The sequence below is a fragment of the Belonocnema kinseyi genome, chromosome 9 (genome assembly GCF_010883055.1).
Source record: "Belonocnema kinseyi isolate 2016_QV_RU_SX_M_011 chromosome 9, B_treatae_v1, whole genome shotgun sequence".
NCBI classification, from domain to species: domain Eukaryota; kingdom Metazoa; phylum Arthropoda; class Insecta; order Hymenoptera; family Cynipidae; genus Belonocnema; species Belonocnema kinseyi.
Window position 1 is genome coordinate 97,798,933 of NC_046665.1, and position 25,101 is coordinate 97,824,033.

At 26.6% G+C, this 25,101-nt stretch overlaps 1 protein-coding gene across 1 annotated transcript in view; it reads left to right on the forward strand.

Annotated features, from left to right (window-relative positions):
* The window catches only part of LOC117180300 (cyclic nucleotide-gated cation channel alpha-3-like), a 375,315-nt gene that overhangs the window by 304,556 nt on the left and 45,658 nt on the right, over window positions 1–25,101 (forward strand). Inside the window, exons 8-9 of the mRNA XM_033372719.1 lie at window positions 3,265–3,417; window positions 13,043–13,180. Of these exons, the coding sequence (XP_033228610.1) occupies window positions 3,265–3,417; window positions 13,043–13,180 (291 nt within the window). The remainder of the gene's footprint in view (window positions 1–3,264; window positions 3,418–13,042; window positions 13,181–25,101) is intronic.

The following is a 25,101-nucleotide window of genomic DNA, read 5'->3' on the forward strand; positions in this document are numbered from 1 at the left end:
AAATGTTCTTGTTTTAAATATGTATTCTGTCTTGGTGCAAACTAAACTTTTGTTGTTAAAAATTCATCTGTCTTCTAGAAAGATCATCGCTCTTGCTTGAAAATTTAATCATTTGTTAGTAAATATGTCTCTTGTGTTAAAAAATAATAAATTTGGGTATAAAAGTTCTTAGATAAAAATAAATTTTTATTTTTGGTTAAAAATTCAGTTTTTCAGACCTCGTCGGCTATGAAGTTTACTATTGGATTTCGGAAGGGTGCCTAATTAAATTTTAATTGTGTTCTGAAATTCAGTGCATTTTGGTATAATGTATATTAATTTTGGCAAGCCAAAATATTCGGTTCAATAAACTGTGTCAAATAATCGAATTATTTAGTAGTGATTAATTTCGCCTTTACTGAAGTATATGCAACCTCTAGTATTTAGTTGAAAATAGAATGACACATTGATTATGGTTTTCATTTGCAAGTTATTTATGGATAATAATGGAAACATGTTCTCTAATTTGAAATTAATTATTACAAAAAATATAAATTAAAAAGTAAACTCAACCAGAATCCGAGTACACTGTTAAGTTTACAAATGTGCCTTTAAGTCTCTTTTTCCACTTTTCAATTGAATTTTAATTCATAATTGAATAATTCTAAACATAAAGCTTTTAAACATAATTTTTATGAATACAACTATTTAAATTTAATTGCATTAAAAACAAAATAATAAATAAGAGACTTTACATTTTCTCGTTTTTTCGCTTCGACGTCAACTGAATGAATAGAACTTAATTGTGAAATTCCTTTTTGTGTTTGTTTAAAGTTCATTCTTTTTAATTTAAATGTCTACTATCATATTTTTAATCCAAAATTTATCTGTGTTGCTTAAAAATTCTACTAATAGTTTGAAAATTTAATTATTTTGTCAAAAAATCCACTTTTTTTTTAAAGTCATATTTTTTGTCGAAAATTTATCTGTTTTGTTAGAAGTTCGCCCTTTTTAGATAGAAAATTATTAGTATATTTTTATTCAAAATTTATCTTTTTTGTAGAAACGTGATATTTTTGGTAGAAAACTAATTTTTTGTTGACTCCAAATAAATTTTCTTACAGCAAATTTAACTCTACTGGAAAAATTTGTCTTTTTGGCTTGAATGTTTGAACCTTTGGTTAAAAATTCAACTATTTGGTTTAAAATTTAATTACTCTTTACAAATGCAATTACTTTGTTAAAAATTTATTTTTTTCTTATCGATTCATCATTTTTTGTAGAAATGACATCTTTTTATCGAAAATAAACTTTTTTGCCTTCTAAAAAAGTGTCTTTCTGGCTTGAAAATTCAACAATTTAGTTGAAAATAAAACAGTCTTCTGTTCATTTAAGAATTTTTGAAGAAAGCGTCTTACTTGGTTGGAAATGTACTATTTTGTTGAACATTGAAATATTTTGTTTAAAATTTATCTTTTTTGGTCGAGAATTTAACTGTTTTCTTACACATTTTGTCTTTTTTGGATAGAATATTCGTCATTTCTCCTTGCAATTTTTTTTCTTTTCTGATAGAAATGTATTTTTGGTGGAAAATTAATTTATCGTAGTTGGAAATAAACCAGTTATTTAGTTACAAATTCAACTTTCTAGCTTAAAATTTAATTAGTTTCTTAAACACTTTACTAGTTTGTTAAAAACTCAAATGTTTTCTCTAAAAACTGATCTTTTTTGTTAAAAATTTCATTTGCCTTCATTGAAAATAAACTTTTCTATTAAAGATTTAACTTTCTTATAAAAACTCGCTAAAATTATTTGGTTAAAATTTTCTATATTTTAGAAAAAATTTCACAATTTTGTTTAAAAGTTTATCCTTTTTGATTTAAAAATCTACATTATTTTTAGGATCGTCTTATTGGTTTAAAGTCAAATACTTTACTTGAAAATTTAATTACTTTGTTCATAATCCGTCTTTTTGAGTTGAAAATTCAAATACTCGGTTAGAAATTAAAATTTAAGTTAAAAACTCATAGTTTTAGATCCATTTCAATGGTTATAAATTAAACAGTTTTCTTGATATTTTGTTGTTTTTTGCTGAAATTTATTTTTTTTACCGTGGATCAAACTTTTCCAGTTGAAGATTTATCATTTTAGTTGCAGATTCGACCATTTCACTCAAAATCTAAATAATTTGTTGAAACTTCTATTTTTTCTTATAAAAAATTTATTTATTTATTTGAAAATGTAAATATTCCATTTTTGGTTAAAAACTTATTTTTTTAGTCACAAATAAAAATATTTTGGATAAAACCTCATCAATTTTTTTTATTTGTCTTTTTCCGCAGAAAGTTAATCTTTTTTGTTGAAAGATCATTATTTTTGGTTTAAAATTTAACTCTTAGTTTACAAATTGATCTACTTTATAAGAAATTAACCAGTTTTTTAAAAGTCATTTATTGGTTGAAAAATTGGTCTGTTTTGTTAAAAATTTATCTTCTTAGATGAAAAACTATTTGGATAGGAAATTCAACTCTTTGGATGGAAAAGTCATTTTTTGGTTGAAAATTCAATTATATTTGTGAAAATCATTTTTTGTTTGTTATTAAAAATTAATTTTTTAAACTGAAAATTCGTGTATTTCTTGAAAAAATTTTATTTTTTTATACAATATTAATTCCTTTTGATTGAAAATTTAAATATATTGATTGAAAATTCGTTATTTTTTGTTGAGCATTTCTCTTTTTTTGGGGGTCAAAATTAATTTTTTTAACTAAAAACTTAACTTATACGTTTCATACAATAAGTTAGTCATTTCAAGTTGACAATTCAATTCTTTGGTTGAAAATTCATATATTTCGTTGAAAATCTTTAGATTTTGGTACAAAAATAATTTCTTTGATTAAAAATTTAACTATTGCATTTTTGGTTGAGTATTTAAAATTCAAAGCCTTAAGGATTTAAATAGTTTCAATTTGAGTTCAATAAAGTACCTACTTTGATTTTATTTTAAGAGATATATCCCCATATGATTCCCATATTTTCATGAAAAACCCTCTATTTTTAGAGAATTTTGAACAATGAATTCTGAAATAATTTAAAGTGGTTAAAATTGAGCCTTTTTAAAAAGAATTGTTGATCAAAGTCTTGTAGATATCAATTAAATTTAAATCTATTTGCTATTATACATTGAATATATTGAAAATACAATAATTTAATAACAATAATAATAACAAATAAATTTGCCAATAATAATTAAGTTAATTCAGTTTTTTTTATTTATTGTTTTAGATAAGCTGAAAGCGGAAATTGCGATAAACGTTCATCTGGATACGCTGAAGCGGGTGGAGATCTTTCAAAATACCGAGGCTGGATTTCTTTGCGAGCTGGTTTTGAGACTGCGACCTGTTCTCTTCTCACCTGGCGACTATATATGTCGAAAAGGTAAAAGGAATTAAATCTTTAATTTTAATTTTATATACAAAAATTTTAACAGCATGATAAATTATTTGAATTAAATGCCTGACAATTCATTGAGTAATACTACTAGAAAATTAGATAAATGTTTTTACAAATAATACCAATAAAGGTCAAAGAAGTTTTTTAATGCAAGTTTAAAAATTATGAAAAATAATTTTGTGAACAAATTAGCTTTAGGGAAAAAAGTTTATGAAGTGGACCGATTCCAATTTTCCAAAATAAGTAAGAAGTTCTCAAATAAAGTTACTGAAACAAATATTTTCTTTAAAAAAATTGTTTTATTTAATTAAGTTATCTAAAAATTTACGTCGGTGGTAAGGAAAAATTTACTTACAAGACACATTATTGAAATAAATGTGTTTGGTAGGTTTGAAAATTATTTTATTTAAAATAATGTTTTCTTCAATTAAATTATCAGTAAGAATACTTTGAGTCTTAAAATCTTATAAAAACTATGAGTTATGTTTTTGGAATGAAAATATTATTATTTTTTTAAATAGTTGTTTTTGAATAATTTCAACTGTTTCTATCTGAAATAAAAATATTGTTTGGGTAGAGTATAAATTATTCATTACATTTTTTATATAAAATTTAGCTTTTCGTTTGATATTTCAACAGCTTAGTTAAAAAAAAATTTCAACTAATAAACTCAAAAATAGTAGTCTGCAGTAGTGCAGATCGTCGAAAAGTCAGCCAGGCTTATGTCAAAGAAAGATTCTTGGCACTGAGAGGCTTTTTGTTACGCGCATTATGTTAGAAAATAAAAAGATGCTTCCAATGGCTAGGTGAATGTAAAAAAATTTGAATTCAAGTCTTGCTCATTTTTCTGCGAAAAAAGTCGATTTTTCGCATCATGGTCTCGCACGTAGCAGATCGTGTGTGCAGTTGTGGCTCAATGAGCTTTACATCGAGTACACAGTGCACATCAGCAAAATACATTGTGGGTTCTGGTCGGCGATAAATTGATTGCTCTCAGGCAGAAAAGCAGTGGTCGTTTTTTTAAAATTAAAAATAAATTCATTAAATTTTCAGTAATGTTAATCATTCACTGCATTCTAGCTGTAAATCAGTTATTTTTACTTATAAATTAGTCAGTTTTGCTGATTCATCAGTGAGTTTAACTGGTTCATCAGTTGAAAGATAACTCATTCATAGATTTAATATAATTTAATTTTTAAACAAAAAATAATTTTCTATAATAAAGATTAATTCTTTATAATGAGTTTAGTATTTACGCTGAAAATCAAATAATTTTAGAAAGTTTTTGACTTTGAAATTCAAAAAGATGAGTTTTTAACAAAACAGTTAATTTTTAACCTGGAAAGTATTTAAATTTTAAACCAAATAACTTAATTTGTTACAAAAACACAAATTCACAAACTAAAAAATGCATGTTTCACAAAATAGTTCAACTTTCAACCAAATTTGGCACAAAAATGGAAGTCATATTTTCAGTTGAAAAGATTCAACGAATTTTCAACAAAATAGCAAGCTTTCTAACAAAATAAGTGATTTTCTAATTGGGAAGATGAATTTTTAATCGGGAAGTTGAATTTAAAATTGAGAAAAGACGAAAAGTCAACTAAATAGTTAAAATTTTAACTAAAAAAAATTGGTAATTAGAAATAAAAATTAAATCTAAGTTTTTTTACTTTCAACGACTTTTTAACTAAATAGTAATATTTTTAACTTAATTATTTCATTTTCCATTAGAATTATGAATTTTGAACAAAGAAGTTCAATTTTACACCCCAAAAAGAAGCAATTTCAAGAAAATATTTAAGATTTATACTAGAAAAGATAAATTTGCAAACAAAAATGAAACTGTTCTATTTTCATTTGAAAAAGTTTAACGAATATAAAAATAAGAGTAAAATTAGTTAACTAAATAAATACATTTTTAAGCAAAAACATTAATTTTCAAGCAGGAAGATTATTATATAACAAAAAAGACGAATGTTCAATAAAATTTAAAGAATTTGAAACCAGAAAGCTGAATTTCGAACCAAGAAGATTATTTGATAAAAAAAGAAACGACTTTTCAACAAAATACAGGAATTTCTATCAGAGAAAGATAACCAAGAATTGTCAAAATTTGCGCTAGATAAATCGATTGTTAACCAAATGGTTTAAATTTACATTTACAAAGATAAATTTGCAACCAACAAAGAAATTCTTATGTTTTCAGTTGAAACAAATTAGTTCTCGGCCGAAAAAGTACAAAGTTTTAAACGAAATAATTAATTTATCTCCCACGGAAATAAATTTTCAGCCTGAAAGATGAATTTTTAACCAATAAGATTATTTTACAACAAAAAAACGATTTTTTAACAAAATGCAAAGTTCCATTTAAGACAAATAAATTTTACACTAAATAAGACGATTTTTAACAAAATGGATTAATTTCCAACGCATTATTAGAAATTGCCACTAAAAAAGATAAGTTTGCTAATAAAAATCGAACTGTTATATTATCAGTTAAAAAAATAGAGTTGGGCCTAAACGAATTGATTTAAAAAAAAAAGAATTAAATTTTGAATTAAAGAAATAAATGTTCATCTAAAAAATTTTTTGAACAAAAATTTAATAGTTAAATTCTCAGTTGAAAAAATTATTTTTCAACCGAAATGTTAAAATTTTAACAAAAGAGATCAATTTTTAAGTAAAATAATTAATCTGTAACGAAAAAATCAATGTTTAAAAAGTAGTTGATTCCTCAACCAAAGCAGAGTAAATTTTAATTTCTGAACAGTAAGGTTTATTTTTAAGTGAATAGTAGACTTTTTGACTAAAATAGTTCAATTTTTAAAACCAAAATAATTTCAAACAAAATACTTGAATTTTCCAACAAAACCCTTATTTGAAAAATCGAAAGAGCAGTTCTTATTATTATTCTCTTGATTCACAAATTTGACTTTTTCGTGGGTTATAAACAATAATGGTAAATATTTATATTTAAAAATATTAATTTTTAATTTTCAGTAGTGAAAATCAGTGTATAATCAGACACACTGATTTTGGTTTCGTAAAATAAAATGTTCTGAAAATTATCTTTATTATTGAATTTTAAGTTTTTAAAAGACATAATTAAAGTACAATTTTCACTACTCGTATATTTTTGTACAGTTTTCTAAAGATTTCGCTTTTTATTCTCATATTGATGCATAATTTATGCAGCAGATCGAAAACGGAAGGAGAAATGGGACAACATACAATTAGCTCGCCTTGTTTTCCTATTGCAAATAATTTGCTTGACGCAAACTCAGAGTTTCGCTTGTACAGTGTTATTTCTTGTAGATGTTTTCCCCGACTGTTTCGCGTCATTCATCATCGAGTCAAACATTAAACGAATTAACGACGAAAGCAGAGCTTTCTTGGAAGATAAAGTAAAAATATACTTTTGCGGCGAAAAACTTAATTTAATTTCCACACGGAACTTTAAATCTTGAATTAATAATAAAAACTTTTTAAAGCATTTTTATTTAGTGGGACAAAATTAGTTTAATTATTTATCTGGGTTAAGTAAAAATTGTGCTCGTTAGTTTATGAAAAATATTTAAAATGAAATGTTTCAAGTAAATTAATACAGAGCGTTCACATATTAGGTGTGCAAAAAGTACAAATTAAAAAAAAAAAAAACAGTTCACTTTTCAATCTTGAACCAAAAAAATACAAGAATTTTTGATAAAGTAGTTCGACTTTAAACCAAGTAATTAAATTTTTTTTAAAGTAACCAAAAAAAGATGAATATTCAACCAAATTTATTATTTGTTTCACCAAATAGATGAATTTTCAATTTATACAAATTTAACCAAATATAGAAACAGTTACATATTCAGATAAAAATTAGTTTTTAAAGAAAAAACCAAACGAAAAACTAAACCCAGTTGTTGAATTTTCAAGCAAGTAATACTAATTTTCCACATGGGAATAAAATTTTCGACTGGAAAATATAAATTTTAAACAAACAATTTAATTTACGATCAAATAGTTTAACTTTTAACTAAAATGATAAATCCTTAAATAAAAAAGATTATTTTTAACCAAGAAGGTGCATTTTCAACTAAAAAAATGAATTACCAACTAAGAATTTATTTTTCACCAAACAATATGAATTTTCAACAAATTTCTTTAATTTACAACCTAAAAAAGAATAATTTTTAACCAAAAATGGAACAGTTAAATTTTTAGTAAAGAAAATTAATTCTTAACTCAAAAAAATCAACAAAATTAATTACATTTCACATCAGAAAAATTAACTTTCAAATAGAATGATGAATCGTTAAAAAAATCTATTTTTAAGAAGATTTGAATATTCAAACGAACAAAAATGAACTTTAGCCATTTACTTCAACTTTCAACTAATTTTTTTACTTTTTCCAATATAAAAGATTATTTTCAACAAAATAATTGCATTTTCAAAGAAATAGATTTTTTCAACAAAACGAGAATAATTTTCTGCTTATATAGACAAATTTCTGAACAAAATTTTCCGGAAAATAAATCTTATATTAAAAGGGGAATCTTTCAATTTTTATGTGGAAAAACTTATGTTCAATTTAAAGAAACCAATTCTCATCGGGTTGCATTTAATTCAAAAAGAATTTTTTTTACAAAATAGTAGAATTCTAACCAATACAATAAATTTTCGACTTTCTACCTAAATTGAAGTATTTTTAAAAAAAAATATGAATTTTCTGTTAAATAGTATAATAACTAAATTTTCAGATCAAAAAATAACGAAAAAATGAATTTACAGCAAAATTTTTTAATTTCCTGATAAATAGTTAAATTTTAATCATATAGTTAAATTTGACACCCACATATATTAATTCTCAAAGAAAAATATGAATTTTAACAAAAAATTTAATTTTCTGTCCAATTGTTTAGTTTTTTTCCAGACTGCTGAATTTTAAAGCCAAAATCAAGCGAAAAAAAGTAATAACCAAATAAGACTCATTTTCAACAAAATGTTTAACAAAATGAATGTTCCAAGAAATGAAATAATTTTCAGGAAAAAAGTTGACTCTTTAAACAAGAACATGATTTTTTACCAAAGTAGATCAAATAAGTAATTAAGTTTTTCAACATGAAAGACGACTTTTTAAAAAATTAGTTGTATTTTCAAAAAGAACTTTCAATTTTAACTGAATAGTGGAATTTTTAATAAAATAAAATTAATTTCGTACCAAAAATAGAAAGATAGACTTAAAAAAATTAAATAAAAGCTATTAAAAATTTATTATTTTTTATCACTGTTTAATAACAAAAACCGCACATACATTTTTTTAAATTTATCAATCAATAAGAAAATTTGATTTACTTCTCAAATCCAAAAACCGAACAGAAGATATTAAATTCATTTTTTCTTATTTTTCAGGCCATTTTTTTCCTTTTTTTTTTATGCTAAACCACAATTATTACCCCTAGCTTAAAAATATTTGACTAATTTTGGCTTTTTCATTTCGGCCTATTAATTTTCTGTTTAGTTTTCTATGCAAAACAGTAATAACATTTTTTTTATTTTGAGACAGTTAGTTAACTGAAGGATTTTAACTTTTGAAGGATAACTTTTTAAGGATTTCAACAACTCGTTTACATAGGTCGTTTAACAACTTTTCACAACATGTGAACTTTCTGCAAATTGAAAGCTCCACTTTCAGAAACATAAAAGTAACATCCAGCAATTTCGGGTTTAAAAGCTTTTAAATTTGTATCAAAGAGAGGTAATAATCAAATGTTTTTTATTGCGAATACTATAAAATAATCGTTTGATTGCTCTATTTCCGGGATACATTTTTCTTTTTATTTTACTCTTTTTTATCGTGAATTGAAATAGAAAATATCAAAAGTGAAATAATTTTTAATTTGATACGATTTAAAATTTCCGATCAAGTATTTAGATTGTTTTAAATGAAAAAATTTTAGGAACCGTCCAAGGTCAGCGATTAGAAATGTGAAACTTCAAATATTAATTTTAAACTGAAAAAGTTAGCATTTAATACAATTAAAAATGGAAAAGTTTGTAATTTTTTTCTATTTATAAATCCGCTTTAAAAAAAAAATCATTTTAGAACTAGGCTTTAAAAATTAAAGAAATTTCAAGTTTCAATTGTTTGAAATTGAGAATTTTTAGGTCAATGCTTTTCAAATAAGCTTTTATAAGAAAGCCACCTGGTGAGTTTGATGTAATCTAAACAAATTTTGTTGTTAGAAGAATTTTTTTCCATCAAAAATTTTTCTGAATGATTGAAATGGATTAGGCCACATCAAATCGACAATATATGGCAAAATATAAAAGTTTTATAAAAAGCCTTATATATGTTTTCTCATAATGTTTACAGATTCTGATTCAACATAATAAAATAGTCCTTGTTATAAAATATGTTTACTGTCTTTTTCCTAACAGGCCAAATTCAAGAAAAAAGTAAAAGAGTGGGGTTTTTTTTAAACTTGACCTTTGTATTTTCAAACAAATCGCCGCCATTTTACTCATTTTAAAATTTTTAAACATCTTTCTGATATTTTTAATTATAAATTTTAACAATTTTTATCTCTGATACTATTTATCGAAATGGACAAATATTTATATACAAATGTACGCAGTGTTAAAATAAATCGAAATATAAATTTTTGTTTTTAAATAATTAGTCAATTTATATATATATTTTTTATTTTTACGGCAGGAAAACCGATAAATTTAATTTAATTGTCCCTTGGTTAACCAAAAACTAGAAATAATGTTGATATTCTTAAAAACAAGAAATGCAAAAAATTTTCGGTGGAAAAAAAAATTATTCTCGAGAATGCAAGTCTGCTATTTTGTTCAAACTATTTTAATTGCTTAGAAATATTAAAAATACGTTTAAATTATTTGTAGAAATGTTCATTTAAATTGGTGAGCAAATATAAAAAATGGTTTATTTGTTAAAAATAAATTTACGAGCAAAAATCCTTTCCTAAAGTTTTTGTAGCAATATAAAATTAAATGTAATATTTAATTATTAGTTATTAAATAGTTACTATCTTCTTAATATTATTGTCAAATTCAATTTAAAAAAAAGATTTAAGCTGTGAATGAATAAATAGGCGTTCGGTTTTTCATTTATATAATAAAAATTACTTTTTAATGTAAATTTCGATATTATTTCATATCAAGTGAACATTTTTAATATTTGAAACTAATTTAACAAACAAATACCTAATTCACCTAGGTTTTAACATATATATACTTTATTTTGTCAGATTTTGTTTGAAAAAAAAACTGTTTTTATGTCTTAAAAAGTAACAAAATCTTGAATTTTTTCATGAAATTATTCAAGCGAAAAACGTTCAACTACTTTAAAATTATTCACGTAAAAGTTCATTATTAATATTCGATCACTAATATAAGTTTTTTTTCTTAACAACAATTTGCGTTAATTTTATATATTTTTGAGCCTTTGCAAATAGTTTAGATAATAAAGGAGACTTACGTTTTTTAGAATAATTTTTTTTTGCTGTCCAAAAACTTTGGAAATTTTTTTGTCAAAAGTATCAACATCTTTTTTTACTTAATAGTTAACTTGAGGGCACTTCAAAATTAACATTTCTTTAGTTTATTTTTAGTTTCACTACGATTTCAGCGCCTCACATTTACAATTAAAAATCGTGTATTACATACAAAATATAATAAGTAATATTTAAATATATTTTTTCAAATTTTCTTTAATTTATGGTAAACAATTTCTGCGTGAATTTGTATAGAAATATTTTCCTCGTCCAATCAATAACAGCTGAGATAAATTTTTTTTAATATCATTTAGTCCCCAAAAATCCAGGTTTCAATTAGCAGCATTATATAGTACAATTTAAGAAACCTAAATTACATTAAAATAAAATTTAAAGTCCAATAATCAAGATAACGTTCAGAATTCCTGAAAATAAAACCAAGAATCCAACGACCAGATTTGGATAACCTTCATAAAATGCTTACATTCTAATTTGAAAAAATAAAAAGGCAACCAGTAAAAGCCCCTTTCTTCTTTTCTTTATTTCTTTAAACTTTTTAATTTTTATTATTATCAAATCACAATAGAAAAAGATTTAAAAGAAATAATCATCAACTTTTCGGCACTCATACATTATCCTTATCAAATCAAGAAAATTTTTTTATTGTTATTTGATAATAATAATAAAAAATGCGAAACCAATTAAAAACAAAAGAAAGGGGATATGAGGTTGCCTTCTAATTTTTCTTTCCCCTTTTTTATTTTTTGTCCAAAAAAAATAATTTCTTTTCCTTTCTAGGAAAATCTCTTTATCTTTTTTTAAATTAGAAAAGGGACATTTTTATTTTCAGGAATTCTGCACTTTACATAATACTCCAAAAACTATGCAAATTAGAAAATGAAAGGAAATAGATAAACCACTCTTTACTTTTCAAGTGAAATGACCCGTGTAGAACCAGTATAATTAAAAATGAATTCACGGTTCAGAAAAGGCAAAAGATAATAAAAAATTCGAATTAAACCATTATAATTTTTTGGAAAAAAATCATTTAGGAGGTACAAAGTCATAGCTGAGCTTTACACTGTCTCCGCTGTCCCTAGGAAAGGGAAGGAGAAGTAGTGTGGACAGGAAAAGCAGAGAAGAGTCTGAAAAGTATTGTGGGGATCATGTTTATGGGAAAGAACATGAGGCGAAGTAGGGATGAGAATGAGTTGTAGGAGAGGGAAAGTAGAGGAAGTATGGAAGTGTTACAGAGATGGGGGGGGGGGTGAAGAATTCAGGGGTAGTACGCGAGGGAATAAATACTAAGAGAGAGAAATGAGAGCAGAAGATCTTATGTGCAGCGGTGAACTACAGAAAGTAAGAAAGTAAGAAAGAAAAAGTCATAGTTAAGAGTTAGGGAAGCAGACGAAGTAGAGAGAAAGTAGAGTAGAAAGGGCAAGTTTGAGAGGGGAGTGTAAATAAAGGTAAGCGGAATGGGGAGAGGGAACTGATGAGTTAGCGATGTAGGGGAAGTGAATCGAAATCAGGAAGGGGAACTTAGAGAAGGAAGGAGGAGAATCAGGAAAGGTGGGGGTAGCATGAGTGCGAAAGTAGATGAATGGAGGTCAGGTAAAGGAAAGAGGAATAGTAGGATAGGGGAGTGGCAGGAAATGGTGTGGAAGGGAATGTAGCATGTACATAAAGGAGCAATGAGAAAAAGCTAGAGAAAGTGAAAAGTCAGATAGAGGAAGTTCGTAAGGGGAAAGAAGAGTGAGAAAGTGGGAGAGTGGAGATGTACGGGAGGGGAAGTATGAAAGGAAAATTAGATGATATGTTGGATAGTAAGAGGGGATGTGCAGGGAAGAGAAAGAAGATCTGAGACGATAACTAGAAGATTGGAATAGATGGAAATGGAGAAAATTAGTGTGAAGAGGCAAATTGCCGTCGTGGGAGGTAAATGAGAAGCTTAAGAGTTAGGTTAGGAGAAGAGCACAGGAAATGCAGATGAAGCAAAGTAAGTTATGAATTAGCAGTAAGGGACGAAGTGAAGGGAAGTTGGGGGTGGGGAAGGGAGGATAGATAATAATATAAAATTTTTTGTGCTTTTGTTTTGCAGGTGAGGTGGGAAAGGAGATGTACATAGTAAACAGAGGTCGACTTCAGGTGGTAGCAGACAATGGAAAGACGGTGCTCGCCACTCTAAAGGCGGGTTCTTACTTCGGGGAGATCAGCATTCTCAATATGGGGACCGCAGGTAAAGAGTGCGGTAAATATTCCAAGCGGACCAGGGGCCTGTCAGTCAAGCTGTCCCCCTCGTTTCTCACGATCACGTTTCACGTTTCACGTTGTCCTACGATACGTACATTCTGAGTGAGCAAGCCGTCGAGCCGGTATGAGCCGACACCTAACAAGACTGTCTGTCTCTCTCTCTCTGCCTCTCTATATCTGCCTATCTCTACCTTCCTCTTGTTAAACCAAAAATTGTTAATTGATAATTGTTAATTAATAATTCTTTATTAATTAGCAGTTACTTTTTCCACGGCAGAAAATTACTTCACACAATGTTTGAAGATCAGTGTTCGAGATCCGAGGTTCACGCAACGAATATTTCATTTACTGACTACTGACATAGAATCCCCCTCCTTGTCAATTATTATATAAATTTAATGCGACCATTGCGTTTCTTCCGTTCTATCACTTTTCCCTCCGATTTCAGTATTTTCATTATAAAAACTGTTTCAAATATTCCCTTTATATAGTCCAATTCCATTTCAAATCATTCAGAAAGGAATCAAATTACTTACTTCACTATTTGATCTAAAAGCAATTTTAGATTTATTACAATAATTTGATGAGTACCTGGAAATTTTCAAAACATGTGTCAAAGCATATTCCGCGCGCCTACAAAAAGGGTTTCGTAGCCTGTTAGGACGTTAATTTAGTAATTCAAATCTTCCCCATACAACTTTTCCTGACCTACTTTTCCTTTATTACTACCCCTTCACTACTAAACCTTCACTACTTTCCATCAATTCTCCTCTCTTATTCGCACTGACCCAAAAATGCCCTATTTACCTCTTCCTTCCTTCTACTTCCACCTCCCATCGCTTTTCCGTCGTAAAATCCCTTACTTTCCAGTTGTCACACCATATATTCTTGCCCTTCTCATTCCCTCATGTTCACATTCTGACCCGCCAACCCCTCTTTTCCCTTTCCATTCCCTTATATTACCTACTCTCTATTTTCGTCGCTTTAGCTATCTATCCTTAGTTTCCTTTACTTTTCCTTTTTTTCTCTTATATTTCTCCCCTTCTTCGCTACTTCTCATCAATTCTCCTCCCGTCTTCTTGCTTACCCTCGAACACCCTGCTTCACACCCTTTTCCTTCTCCTATTGCCAGCTCCCATCACTTTCCTTCTCGTAATATTTTCTGCTTCCCCTGACATTACATCCTGCTTCTACGCCCCTTTTACTTCCTCCTGTTCTTCTTACCAACAAACTCCTCGTTTCCCATTCCTTCACTTCCAGTACTCTCTACTCCTACTCTTTCATCGTGTGAACTCACTTTCTTTACTTCACGTTATTTGATTTTACTCTCTCCTCCTCTCGCTTCCGTCAATTTACCTATATATACCTACTTTTTTTTGCCCACACTCCTTTCTCTAAATTTCTATCTATCTCCTGCACCATGTCTCATAAATTCTTCTCCCCTCTCCTCATTTACTCACCAACACCCTGCTTCCCTTTTGCTTCCTTCCCCTACTTCTACCCCCTATCACTACCGCTCTTGTAATGTCCTCTTCTCTCCTACTGTCAAATCTTACTTCCCCGCCTTTATTACTTCCTCATGTTCTTCTTCTGACCCTCCAGCTACTCTTTTTCTATTCCCTCACTTCCTATACTTTCTCATGTCACTTTTTGTGACTTGTTACTGATTCTCCTTACTTGTCGTCACTTTTATTACAATACCCTACTTCATTCTCCCTTCCTTTACGTGCTTTCACCTTTTATCACTTTTCCTCTCGTAACATCTTCTACTTTTCCTGCAATCATGTCCTATTTTTTGGCTTTTTCCAGTCCATTACTTACCCATTTTCTCCTCCAATACATCCTTTCACATTTCCTCACACCCCCTACTTCCCATTCCTGCTCTTAATTTTTGTTTACTCATGTTCCTGACATTTTATTTCTTTCTCTCCCTCTTCTCTCCCATAAATCCCATCACTTTACGTATCTCTAGTTAATTCCGATTACTTTCTCACACTCCCTTCCCTTCTAATTTCCGTCACTTTACCTATCTTTCCCCTTCACTCTCCCTCCCTTCTCCTACATTGCTACCAACAACACCGCTCCTCCAAACGATTCTAGGTATTCTAAATTTTTGTTTGCATTCGACTTAGAAATCTTGCTTTTTAAATTAGTCAAGAAAATTGTTTCACAAATTGATAGTAATATGTATCAATGTAAATAAACGTGGAGAAAAAATGTGTAGCTTTCCATAGAATTTTCTAAACCTTTTTCATCGAATTTTGAAAACATGAAAAAAAGATTTTTGGGAAACTCTCACCTTCTTCATTTTTATAATGAAATAAAAACAGTTTTTTCTAATGAAAAAGGGAATCCTATGAGTTTTAATGAGGCAACATCATTTTTGATTATAGGAAAATTTTCCTTTTAATATAATTTTTAATTGTTTTTCGTAAGTGATGCAAGATATGACAAGAAGGCATGAAGTATTTTTAGAACTTTTCGAAATGTTTAAACTTCCACCTCAATCATTTTTTTTGTAGCTTTCGTTGTTTCCCAGAGAAATAAAAAATTCTATTTAAAAAAATAATTTAATTTGAAAATTTGAGAGATATATGGTAAGCATTAGTCTATTTTGAAAAGAAAATTTTAACTAGTAGGGTTTTTGCGAAAATCCTCTTTTAGGAATTTTAGATAAGCAGATCTAACTTAGTCATTTTTTTTAAATTAAATTTTTGATTATAGATTAGTGAAGCAGGAATTCCAACGTAGAATGAAAAAATAAAATCCTGAATACATACGCTCATTTTTATGATTTGAAATGGAATTGGTCGTTTATTTTTTTATTACAATACATAATTAAAGTATAAAATGCAATCCTCTAGTTCATAAAAGAATCGATTGAGTATAGGTTTGATATATCCAAAAATACACGAAATTGAACTAATTTTGAATTTTTAAATGTTTTTTTTTAATCAATTTACAGTAATAGTGATAGTAATATAATAATATATAGTAATATTTCAATTATCCACTAACATTCGACACTTGATTATAAACAAATTAAACGATTTCTTATTTTACATTTTTAAGAAGAATATTTTATTCAAATTGTATTATATTTCCCGGAAAAAATATCGGAGAGTTCCATAGTTAAAATTCTTCAATTTGTTATTTTCTGACATAAAATAGGCTTTCACTACTGAAAACTTGTTTTCAATCCTAAATAGTAATTCTTGTTCCGTTTTTGTCATTTTTGTCTCGTGAGTCGGTTTAAAATTAAAAATACGATTTTCAGTGAATTACTAGGCAAAAAAATAATAAATTATCGAAAGAAAAAAATTGATTATGGACAGAATTCTCGAGATTTGTTTATCTGTCTAAATCAAGGAGCTTACTACTGAATTGAATTAGCTGATTTCTCATTTAAATATTTTTTTAAGAGTGTTCTTTTTTTCATTTGTTCTTGGAAAAAATTCTTTTCGGATTATAAAACAATGATCTCAGTTTTTACTTTTTTTCCTGGCAAATTTTTTTTTACAAAAAAAAATATTTTGCAGATGTTCGAAAATAAATTATAATTCATAAAATAATTGGCAACAGTCCGACCTAATCAAGGGTTTTACTACGGAATTAAACAAGACGAGTTATAATTTTGATATTTTTGGAAGAAGTCTCCTTTTTGTTATTTGTTCAATGGAGAAATTACTTTTGGATTACAAAGATAGGTTTCTCAGTTTTTATGTTTTTTTTCTAGCTAATTCGTTTTTACGTCAAAGCAGAGTTTGTAGAAGTTCAAAAATTAATAATATTCATGATAAAATTTACAAGTGTCTACTTAAATCAAGGACGTTCTTAGCTTTTGACTTTTCTCACTCAAAAATTCTATTTACTTAAAAAAAAGAATTCGCAGAACTTCAAAAATTAATAATAATTCATGAAATTAATGTTCAATTGTCTGATTAAACTAGACTTCCACTACTAGGGATTTTCATGTTTTATCAGAAAAACAAAAAATTAATTTAATTAGAATTTTATTATTTTTAAGTAAAATTCACATTCATTTTTAAATTATTAGGATGGTTCACTACTGGAAATTTTGTTTTGTCAATAAGAAATATCAGTTTTCAAACATTATAATTTTTTTTATAATTCTAAACATTATTCTTCAGTTTAAAAATATTATCTTCAAACTCAATCGATTCTACTTCAGAGTTCTAAAATCAATAATGCCGCCTAGAGAAATCTAATTAACAGAAACAAAAAATATTTTACTAATACTCATTAAATTAGTTTGCAAAAAATGAACAACTTCTTTTTATAGATTTTTTTTTAATGAATACCTGAAGCATATTTTAAAATGCGGGACCCCCATGAATATTTCGTCAAATTTGCTGAGAAAGGTTAAAAATAAGAAACTTTTTGCAAAAAGCGGGCTTTGGCAATAAAAATTTCTTTTTTAATTCTGAAAAAAATAGGAATTGTTTGACACCAACAGTAAACATTTTGTATGTTACCAATTAAAAAAAAGACTGTTTTGGACGACTTTATGGCTATTTTTCTCAATTTCACATCAAAGCATTTTTTATTCGTTGCGTGATCATCGGCGGGTTCCAATTTTTTTTTAATTCGTGACGTGCTCGTCCTTAGTATCTTAGAAATTTTTCCTCTTCCATCGGGTTTTGGCATTATCCTAAATTTGTCTCTTCAATCAACAAATACTTTTTTTTTAAGTAAAATTATTATTTGGGATGTTACCTTTATATATTTTTAATACATGGAGCTATCATATATAAAAGTGCGAAAGTAATAAAATAGCATTATTAATTTTGAATTAATAAAGGGGAATTTAAAGCCATTTTTTCGGTATTTGTTGATTGGCGAGAGAAAAATGTAATTTTATATTTATATAAAACCCCTCCCACTGGCTATCGTAGAATTGAGTATTAGTCCAACTAGAATGAGTGCTAAAAATTAGATTGGCTCTTGGACCTTTCCATTCTGTTAAAAGGAACAGTACTTCTACGTCATCACAGTATGCCAAAGACCACTTTTTCGGAAAAAAATTAATCGGCATTTCAATTTTCAATAGAATTTGTTGTCTGTTTTTCAATGACCAGAAAATACTCAAAATAATCCGGTTTATTGGTAAGATGTTTGTCGTTTATTTTTGCTGATATTATTTAACAAACTGACTAACTTTAAATAGCAATCTTTAAGTTTTATGGAAGTTTATAACTTTAGCCAAAAAAAAAGAATGAGAAAAATGTTTTTCCTCGAAATATATTATTCTAAAAATCAACAGAGATTGCAATATTGATCTTTTCTACATAAAGTTGCAACAAAATTTTTACGGATCCGCAAAAAAATTTTTTTTTAATTTTGTTTTAATCTTAAAAAAATGTGCGTGTTTCCTTAATCAATCAAAAAAGCACATATTTCCCAAAAAATGGAAATTTTTTTTCTATACAAAATAACTTTAAAAACTTAAAAATTCTGAAATCTTTAATCGACTTTCCCAAGGTAAAAAAATTTTTTTTAAATGTTATTTATAATGCAACAAATAAACTTTTTAGTGATATTGCTAATGAATCTAATAATTTTTAATTTTAAGCATGTTACTGTTTTAAAGATTATTAAATTGAACAAAGCGGGCCTTGAATCAGTATAATAATAATAAAAAATAATTAATGACGTGTCAGAGTAAGAAATTTTTATTTTTATACTGTTATAAACAAATTAATGTTTAAGAATAATTTTTTTGTGATTTACAATAATTATGTGTTTTTACTCCACGAATATTTAAAGATGAAGATAAAAATAATCACAGAGCTTTTTTGTGATAAACTCAATTTTTGTCTTTAATTACTAAGAAATTAACAAGTTTTTATAAAATTCTTTAGCAAATATTGGTTACAATTTTTTAAATATATTTTTATATTGAATGTAATTTTTTGTCACCCCCATGACGATTTTTAAAGTAAAAATTAAAATAATTATTATAGAAGTTTTTGTAAGTTAACTCGATTTTTGTATTGAATTACTAATAAACAAAGTATTTTTTATAAGATTGTATAATAAATATTGATATCGTAAATTATTCTCGATATTTCAAGTTGCCGAAACATTAAAATCCCGAATTGAAAAATTATCGAATGCTAAAATTTCCAAACGAAAATTGCAGAATTATAAAATATCCGAAACATAAAATTTTCGAGTTTAAAAAATGAAAAAGAAATTTTTGGATACATGTTATTTATTAGTTACGACTAGAATTATCAAATATTTTTATCGCAAAACATATTTTGAATGTTAATTTTTTAACATTTTTGTTTGAATTTAAAATAAGAATAATGGTACACATTTTGACATATTCATTAATAAATAAATAACATTGAATTATTTAAATATAAGAATTTTCTAGTTTGAGATTTTTATATTTCGGCAATCTTATAATTTCTTGAATTTTATTTTTGGGGCTTTTAGCAATTCAAGGATTTTAGTTTCGAAATTGGTAGTTTTCGGAATTTTTCAGTTGTCCCAGTTTTTTAAACTTGATTTTTGCATTTCATTAATAGAAAATAAAAAAATCTATAAATTAAACTCATAATTCTATTTTCTAATGCCCCTGCGATTATTTTAATTTGCATCTAGAAATTTTCCTTTTTCCCATACAAAAATCAGCTTTTTTTAAAAATCTCCTGACCGATTATTTTCATTTTGATCTTCAAATATTTTTACATTTCCAAATTATCACAAACAAATAAAAAAGTACATTTAATTGGAACTTTCAGTGAAACTTGGTTCAGCCGTATCGTAGAGTTAGATAAACAATCAAATTTATTTTTTAATAAATCCAAAATATCGCTTCGCCTACAACCGTGTGCATTCAACTCCCGATATAAGACCTCCCGGTTTACAGTATTTCTGGAACTGATGGCCTCCGCATTTTCGTGATGAGAGCGCGTTAGTCGCGTCAGGTTGCGTCTCGCGTCCAAATCCAACGGAAATGATTCATACAGGCCTGTCTGTTTACAATTTGATTCCCCGAATTCCGGATCAAGGCCAATGCAAGACATGCCCAAAACCGGTCTTATATCAGGAGTTGAGTGTATTAGTCGAAGCTTAAATTAAAAATCCGTTTAAAATTAAACTGTCGAGCGATATTTCTAAAAAAAAGTTCTCTCTGACACACTGTGCGACACGCTGAGTTTGAAGATTTTTTACTGCATGGGTGAAAGCACTGGTGAATAAAAAATGCAGGGCCGGCTCTAAAAAAAATGGTCTATCGTCAGGACACCTCGAAGACTAAGAGCACCCCTTAAAGGAAATTTTTGACGAAGGCCAGAGACGAGAAAGAATCAAAAGTGCGAAAGACCATAATTTTTTCTCTTTTGATCGAGACTGCTTTTGTTCCTGCAACTTTTCGAGTTCGCTGACACTTGTAACAAGAGAAACGGGTCTTATAAAATTAAAGGACGAGAAATTAAAGGGCTTCTCAGCGATCCAAGAGCCGGCCCTGGGGAAATGTGCACGTTATATCCCCTCTTAAAAAATATTCTGCAAATCTTAGACTATTTTTATTATATTACCTCTCTATACAATAGTGTAGTCCAAATTTTATTTTTATATTTTTCACCCCGACATTTTTTAAATACAAACAAACGATATTTAATGATATTTAGGGGTTCCACAAGCCCTTTGAAGTTCAACACGTATTCCCCATAGGAAAAAAACAAAATTTTTGTCAACTTTATTCAGAATCTGTAATATTAAGGAAATTGAGTTGAAATTTGATATTTATATTCATGATTAGCCATAGAATACGGATGAAAAACATTAATTAAATATCACCTCCAGAGGTTTTTTAGAGAGTCACAAAAACCCCCATAAGTAAAAAAATTGCGTTTTGCAAGATTTGAGCGCCAATTTTGATCTTTTGCGGTTTTTTCTATAAAAATTATGTCAAATACATGGTGTATTAATTTCTACTGACAGTTAGGTGTTAAAATAAACTTCTTAAAAAATTCATTATTTATAGCAATTTTCTCTTTATACAGAGTTATAAAGTCGCAGTTTTTTCGAATTTTCTGACTTGCTTCGAATTATTCAGTTAGAGCAAGACAGTAATAAAAAAATTAACAGAAATACTTTTTTAATTTATTTTTTATTATTTATAAAAATAATTGTCTGGGAATAATGCTAGGAAATTGCATTTTTTCCATTTTTCTTTTTTTGTTCACTTCATGATAAGATTCAGTTAAAATTATTTTAAGCTGACAAACATGGTTGTTTAAACAATATATTATTATTTTTAATAATTTTTTTTAATGCCAGAAAGTTGTATTTTTTCTGAAATATATATCTTTTTCTCAACTGTCCACTTTGAGCAAGGTAATAATCAATTAAATTTAACAAAAATAATAATTTTAATAATTTTTTATTGTTTTTAACTTTCGTTTTTTAGAGTAATGCGAAAAATATGCGAGTTTTTCTGAAATATTCAGTTTTTCTATAAGATTATGGTTCGAGTCAAATACAAAATTTTAATATTTATAATTATTTAAACAAAAAGGATCTTAGTAATTAGTACTAAAAAAATTTACATTTAATACAATCTCTATAGAAAATTTAGAGCGTGTTTCAAATATCGCTTCCATTTGAGAAGAATATATATTTAAAAAAAAAAGGGATAATTAAAAAATGATCATCTCTAATTTTTATTTTTTTTTTTTCATAACTAAAAAAACCAAAATAAAGTTAAAATTTTTATGAAAGACTCAACTTTCAGTTATCTAGAAGATAGTTATAAACAATCATGTTTGTTAAATTTTGAAATTCTTGACCGAGAATATTATGAAAAATAATAATACTTTGTTTAAACAATTATTTGTGTTGATATGTCTTAAATATAAAACCTCACTCTATTTAAAAAGATGACAAAAAGTGGCAAATTTTCAGAAGACTAAGTCGTTAGTCATGATTCAAAGATGATTCAAAGCCTATTATAAATAATAATAAATAGTTTGAACTATAATTCTATTAAACTTCATTGACTATTGTTTCAATTTAAATAAAATTTTGAAGATAAGTAAAGTATTCGAAAAAAGCGCGACTGTTTAACTCCATTCTAAGAGAAAATTGCTAAAAACGACAAAAAATTGTTTAAACAATTTATATCATCGTCTAATTACAACTAAAAATTCAAATATAATGAATGAATGAAAAGTGGCCGAAAAGTTAAAAATTTCGGAACAAACCGCAACCATCTAGCTTTACTATTGGAGAACATATTTATAAACAACAATAATAATTTATTTGAAAAATTGTTTCGTTTCAATTTTAATAGTAACTACTTTCCTATAATTGAAAATTGGACAAAAATTTAAAGATTTAACAAAAAAACCGCCACTATCTAGGTTTACTATATTAAAAGATAGCTGTAAATAATAATTATTTGTGTAAAGAATTAGGTTTGTTAAATTGCATTATTTTTGAAGAATAATATTATGAGCAATAACAAATTGTTAAAACAATATTGGTTTTAAATTTTTTTTTGAAAACTACCTCACTCTCATTTATAAATTAGAAATAAGTTTAAAACTTAGAAAAAAAGCCGCGACATTCTATCTCTGTTCTAAAAGAAAATGGCTAAACCAATACGGAATTGTTTAACAAATTTTATGTATACGTGTGGACGATTCTGAATAAGGTTTACAAAAATCTTTTATTTTTCTAATGGGAAATAAATTTAAAATACATGGGGTTTCGTCAACTCTGAATATTATTTTTTTACGCCTTTTTTTATTGTTGTTGTAAATTTGAACAAATTTGAGGGTGGTATGCATGAAAATTCAAGAAAAAAAAATTGCCCTGCATTTTTGGACCACCCTACGATACACACAGTGGGAAGAAAACCGGATTTTTTAGACAAATTAGTCTACAGGTCACAATTTTTATCCGATTTCGACTTTCGTTTTTTTTTAGATTAAAGCTAATGAAATTCTACAGAGAAATCTCGAAACAAGTTTTTATAAATTGGGAGTTAAATCAAAATTTAAACTATTTTTTTTTATTTGATTTTTACTTTTAATTCGTGACTATCCACTGTAGAGAGGTTACCCATATTAAGAGGAAAAGTGTTAAAATTAATTAAAAAACAAAGTTATTGTTAACTGAAAAAATAACTTGCGTAAAAATTAAATCGATGACAATAAATGCATACGCATTAAAGAAATATAAATAATCGATTTCCGAATTAATTTAATTTTTATATATTTTGCCTTTCACTGTAAAATGATTAAATTGTAACAGTCGCAATGCACAAATTAAAAATGATTTATTTCTAACGAAGTTACTAATATATCAAAAATAATTTATATCCAGACTCATTAAGAATTAAATTTTTTCAGTAACTTTGAATCTCTTAGAAATTAAAATTTTTTAAACTCTTAATTCAACTTTTTAAAATTTACATACTTCAATTTTAATTGCAAAGTTAAACTTTAGAAACCAGAAAAATGGAAAAATAAGAAGAAATAATAAAAATAACTCTAAAACTCTTACCTCTTCTTATCTTTAGTAAATAAATTGCGAAAAATATTGTTTAAATTCTTAATTGCTTTATTAGTTATACTGGAAGCATTTAATTTAAAGGGTTAAATTGTAAATCGTTTCAACTCAAAATTATGCCACTAGTAAGTCTTTTAATTTGTTGTTTTACAATTTTGAAGAATTCAAAATTCAGATCGTTTTATACGTTTTAAATGAAAACCAAATAACATACAAAATTTTAATCTAAAATCATTAGATTTAAAACAGACCATTAAGAATTTAATTTTGAAACTTTTAAATTTTGCAACTTTTGAAGATTTAATAGAGTAATTTTCCTGATTTTATTCAAAGTCATTAGATAGATTTTTTTTTTAAATTTAATTTTGCCCCAAAAAATTGCTGTCATTTTTCCGTTGAAATTTGAAAAAAAATTTTAAAGTTTAAAAATTAATTTAAAACATGTAGCTTTCAAACTTGAAAAATTTTAAACTTTGATTGAAGATTGCATGATTCTTAAATTAGTATCTTGGATTTTCGTTCTTAAACATAATTAATATTTAAATTGTGCATTGCGATTTTTTGAAATTAAATAATTTTAATCCCATTTGCAAAATTAATAACTTGAAATCGATGATAAAACATTTCAATCCGACAATTTTTATGCACGAAGTGAATTGATTAATTCAAAAATTGATATTACTAATTAATATATAAAAAATAAATTAATTAGAAAATCAAATATTTATATTTCTTTAGTAAATATGCAGTTATTGTTATTAATAATTCAACCTGCAATAAATAATAATTAACTGAGAGCACAAATAAAAAAAATTAATCCGAATTTTGATTTATGAAAATTTATAATATCTTAACTATAAGTTAAATGAAATTATTTGTTTCATATGTATTTGTATTTTCAATTAAATTATTATTCACTTCAGGTTGCATTATCTACTGAAGGGAGATGTTACAGCTTTTTGCAAAATCAAAAAGTTTGTAATTTGTTTAAACATTTTTCAGAATTTAATCATATTTAATTTTTTTAATAAAGTCAAAACTGGATGAAAATTGTGATCGTAGACTGATTTATAAAAAAATCAATTTTTTCCACTGTCACTCAGTTTCAAAATTGTAATGCTACCTTTTGCTTTTTTAATCTTTCTTCTCCCTCTATGCGCCCCCAAGAATTTCGTTTCGAATGAGTTCAGATTTTTGATTTAATACATTTTAGAACTAATTTTTTTTTCTTCAAATTTTTATGCAAAAGTGGTTTTTAAAAATAATTTGATATTGGAATAATTGAGTCGGTGATGAAAGCAAAACTAAAACATGACGAGAATTCATGCCAGTCATTTAGCCAGGTTGATAAAAGCT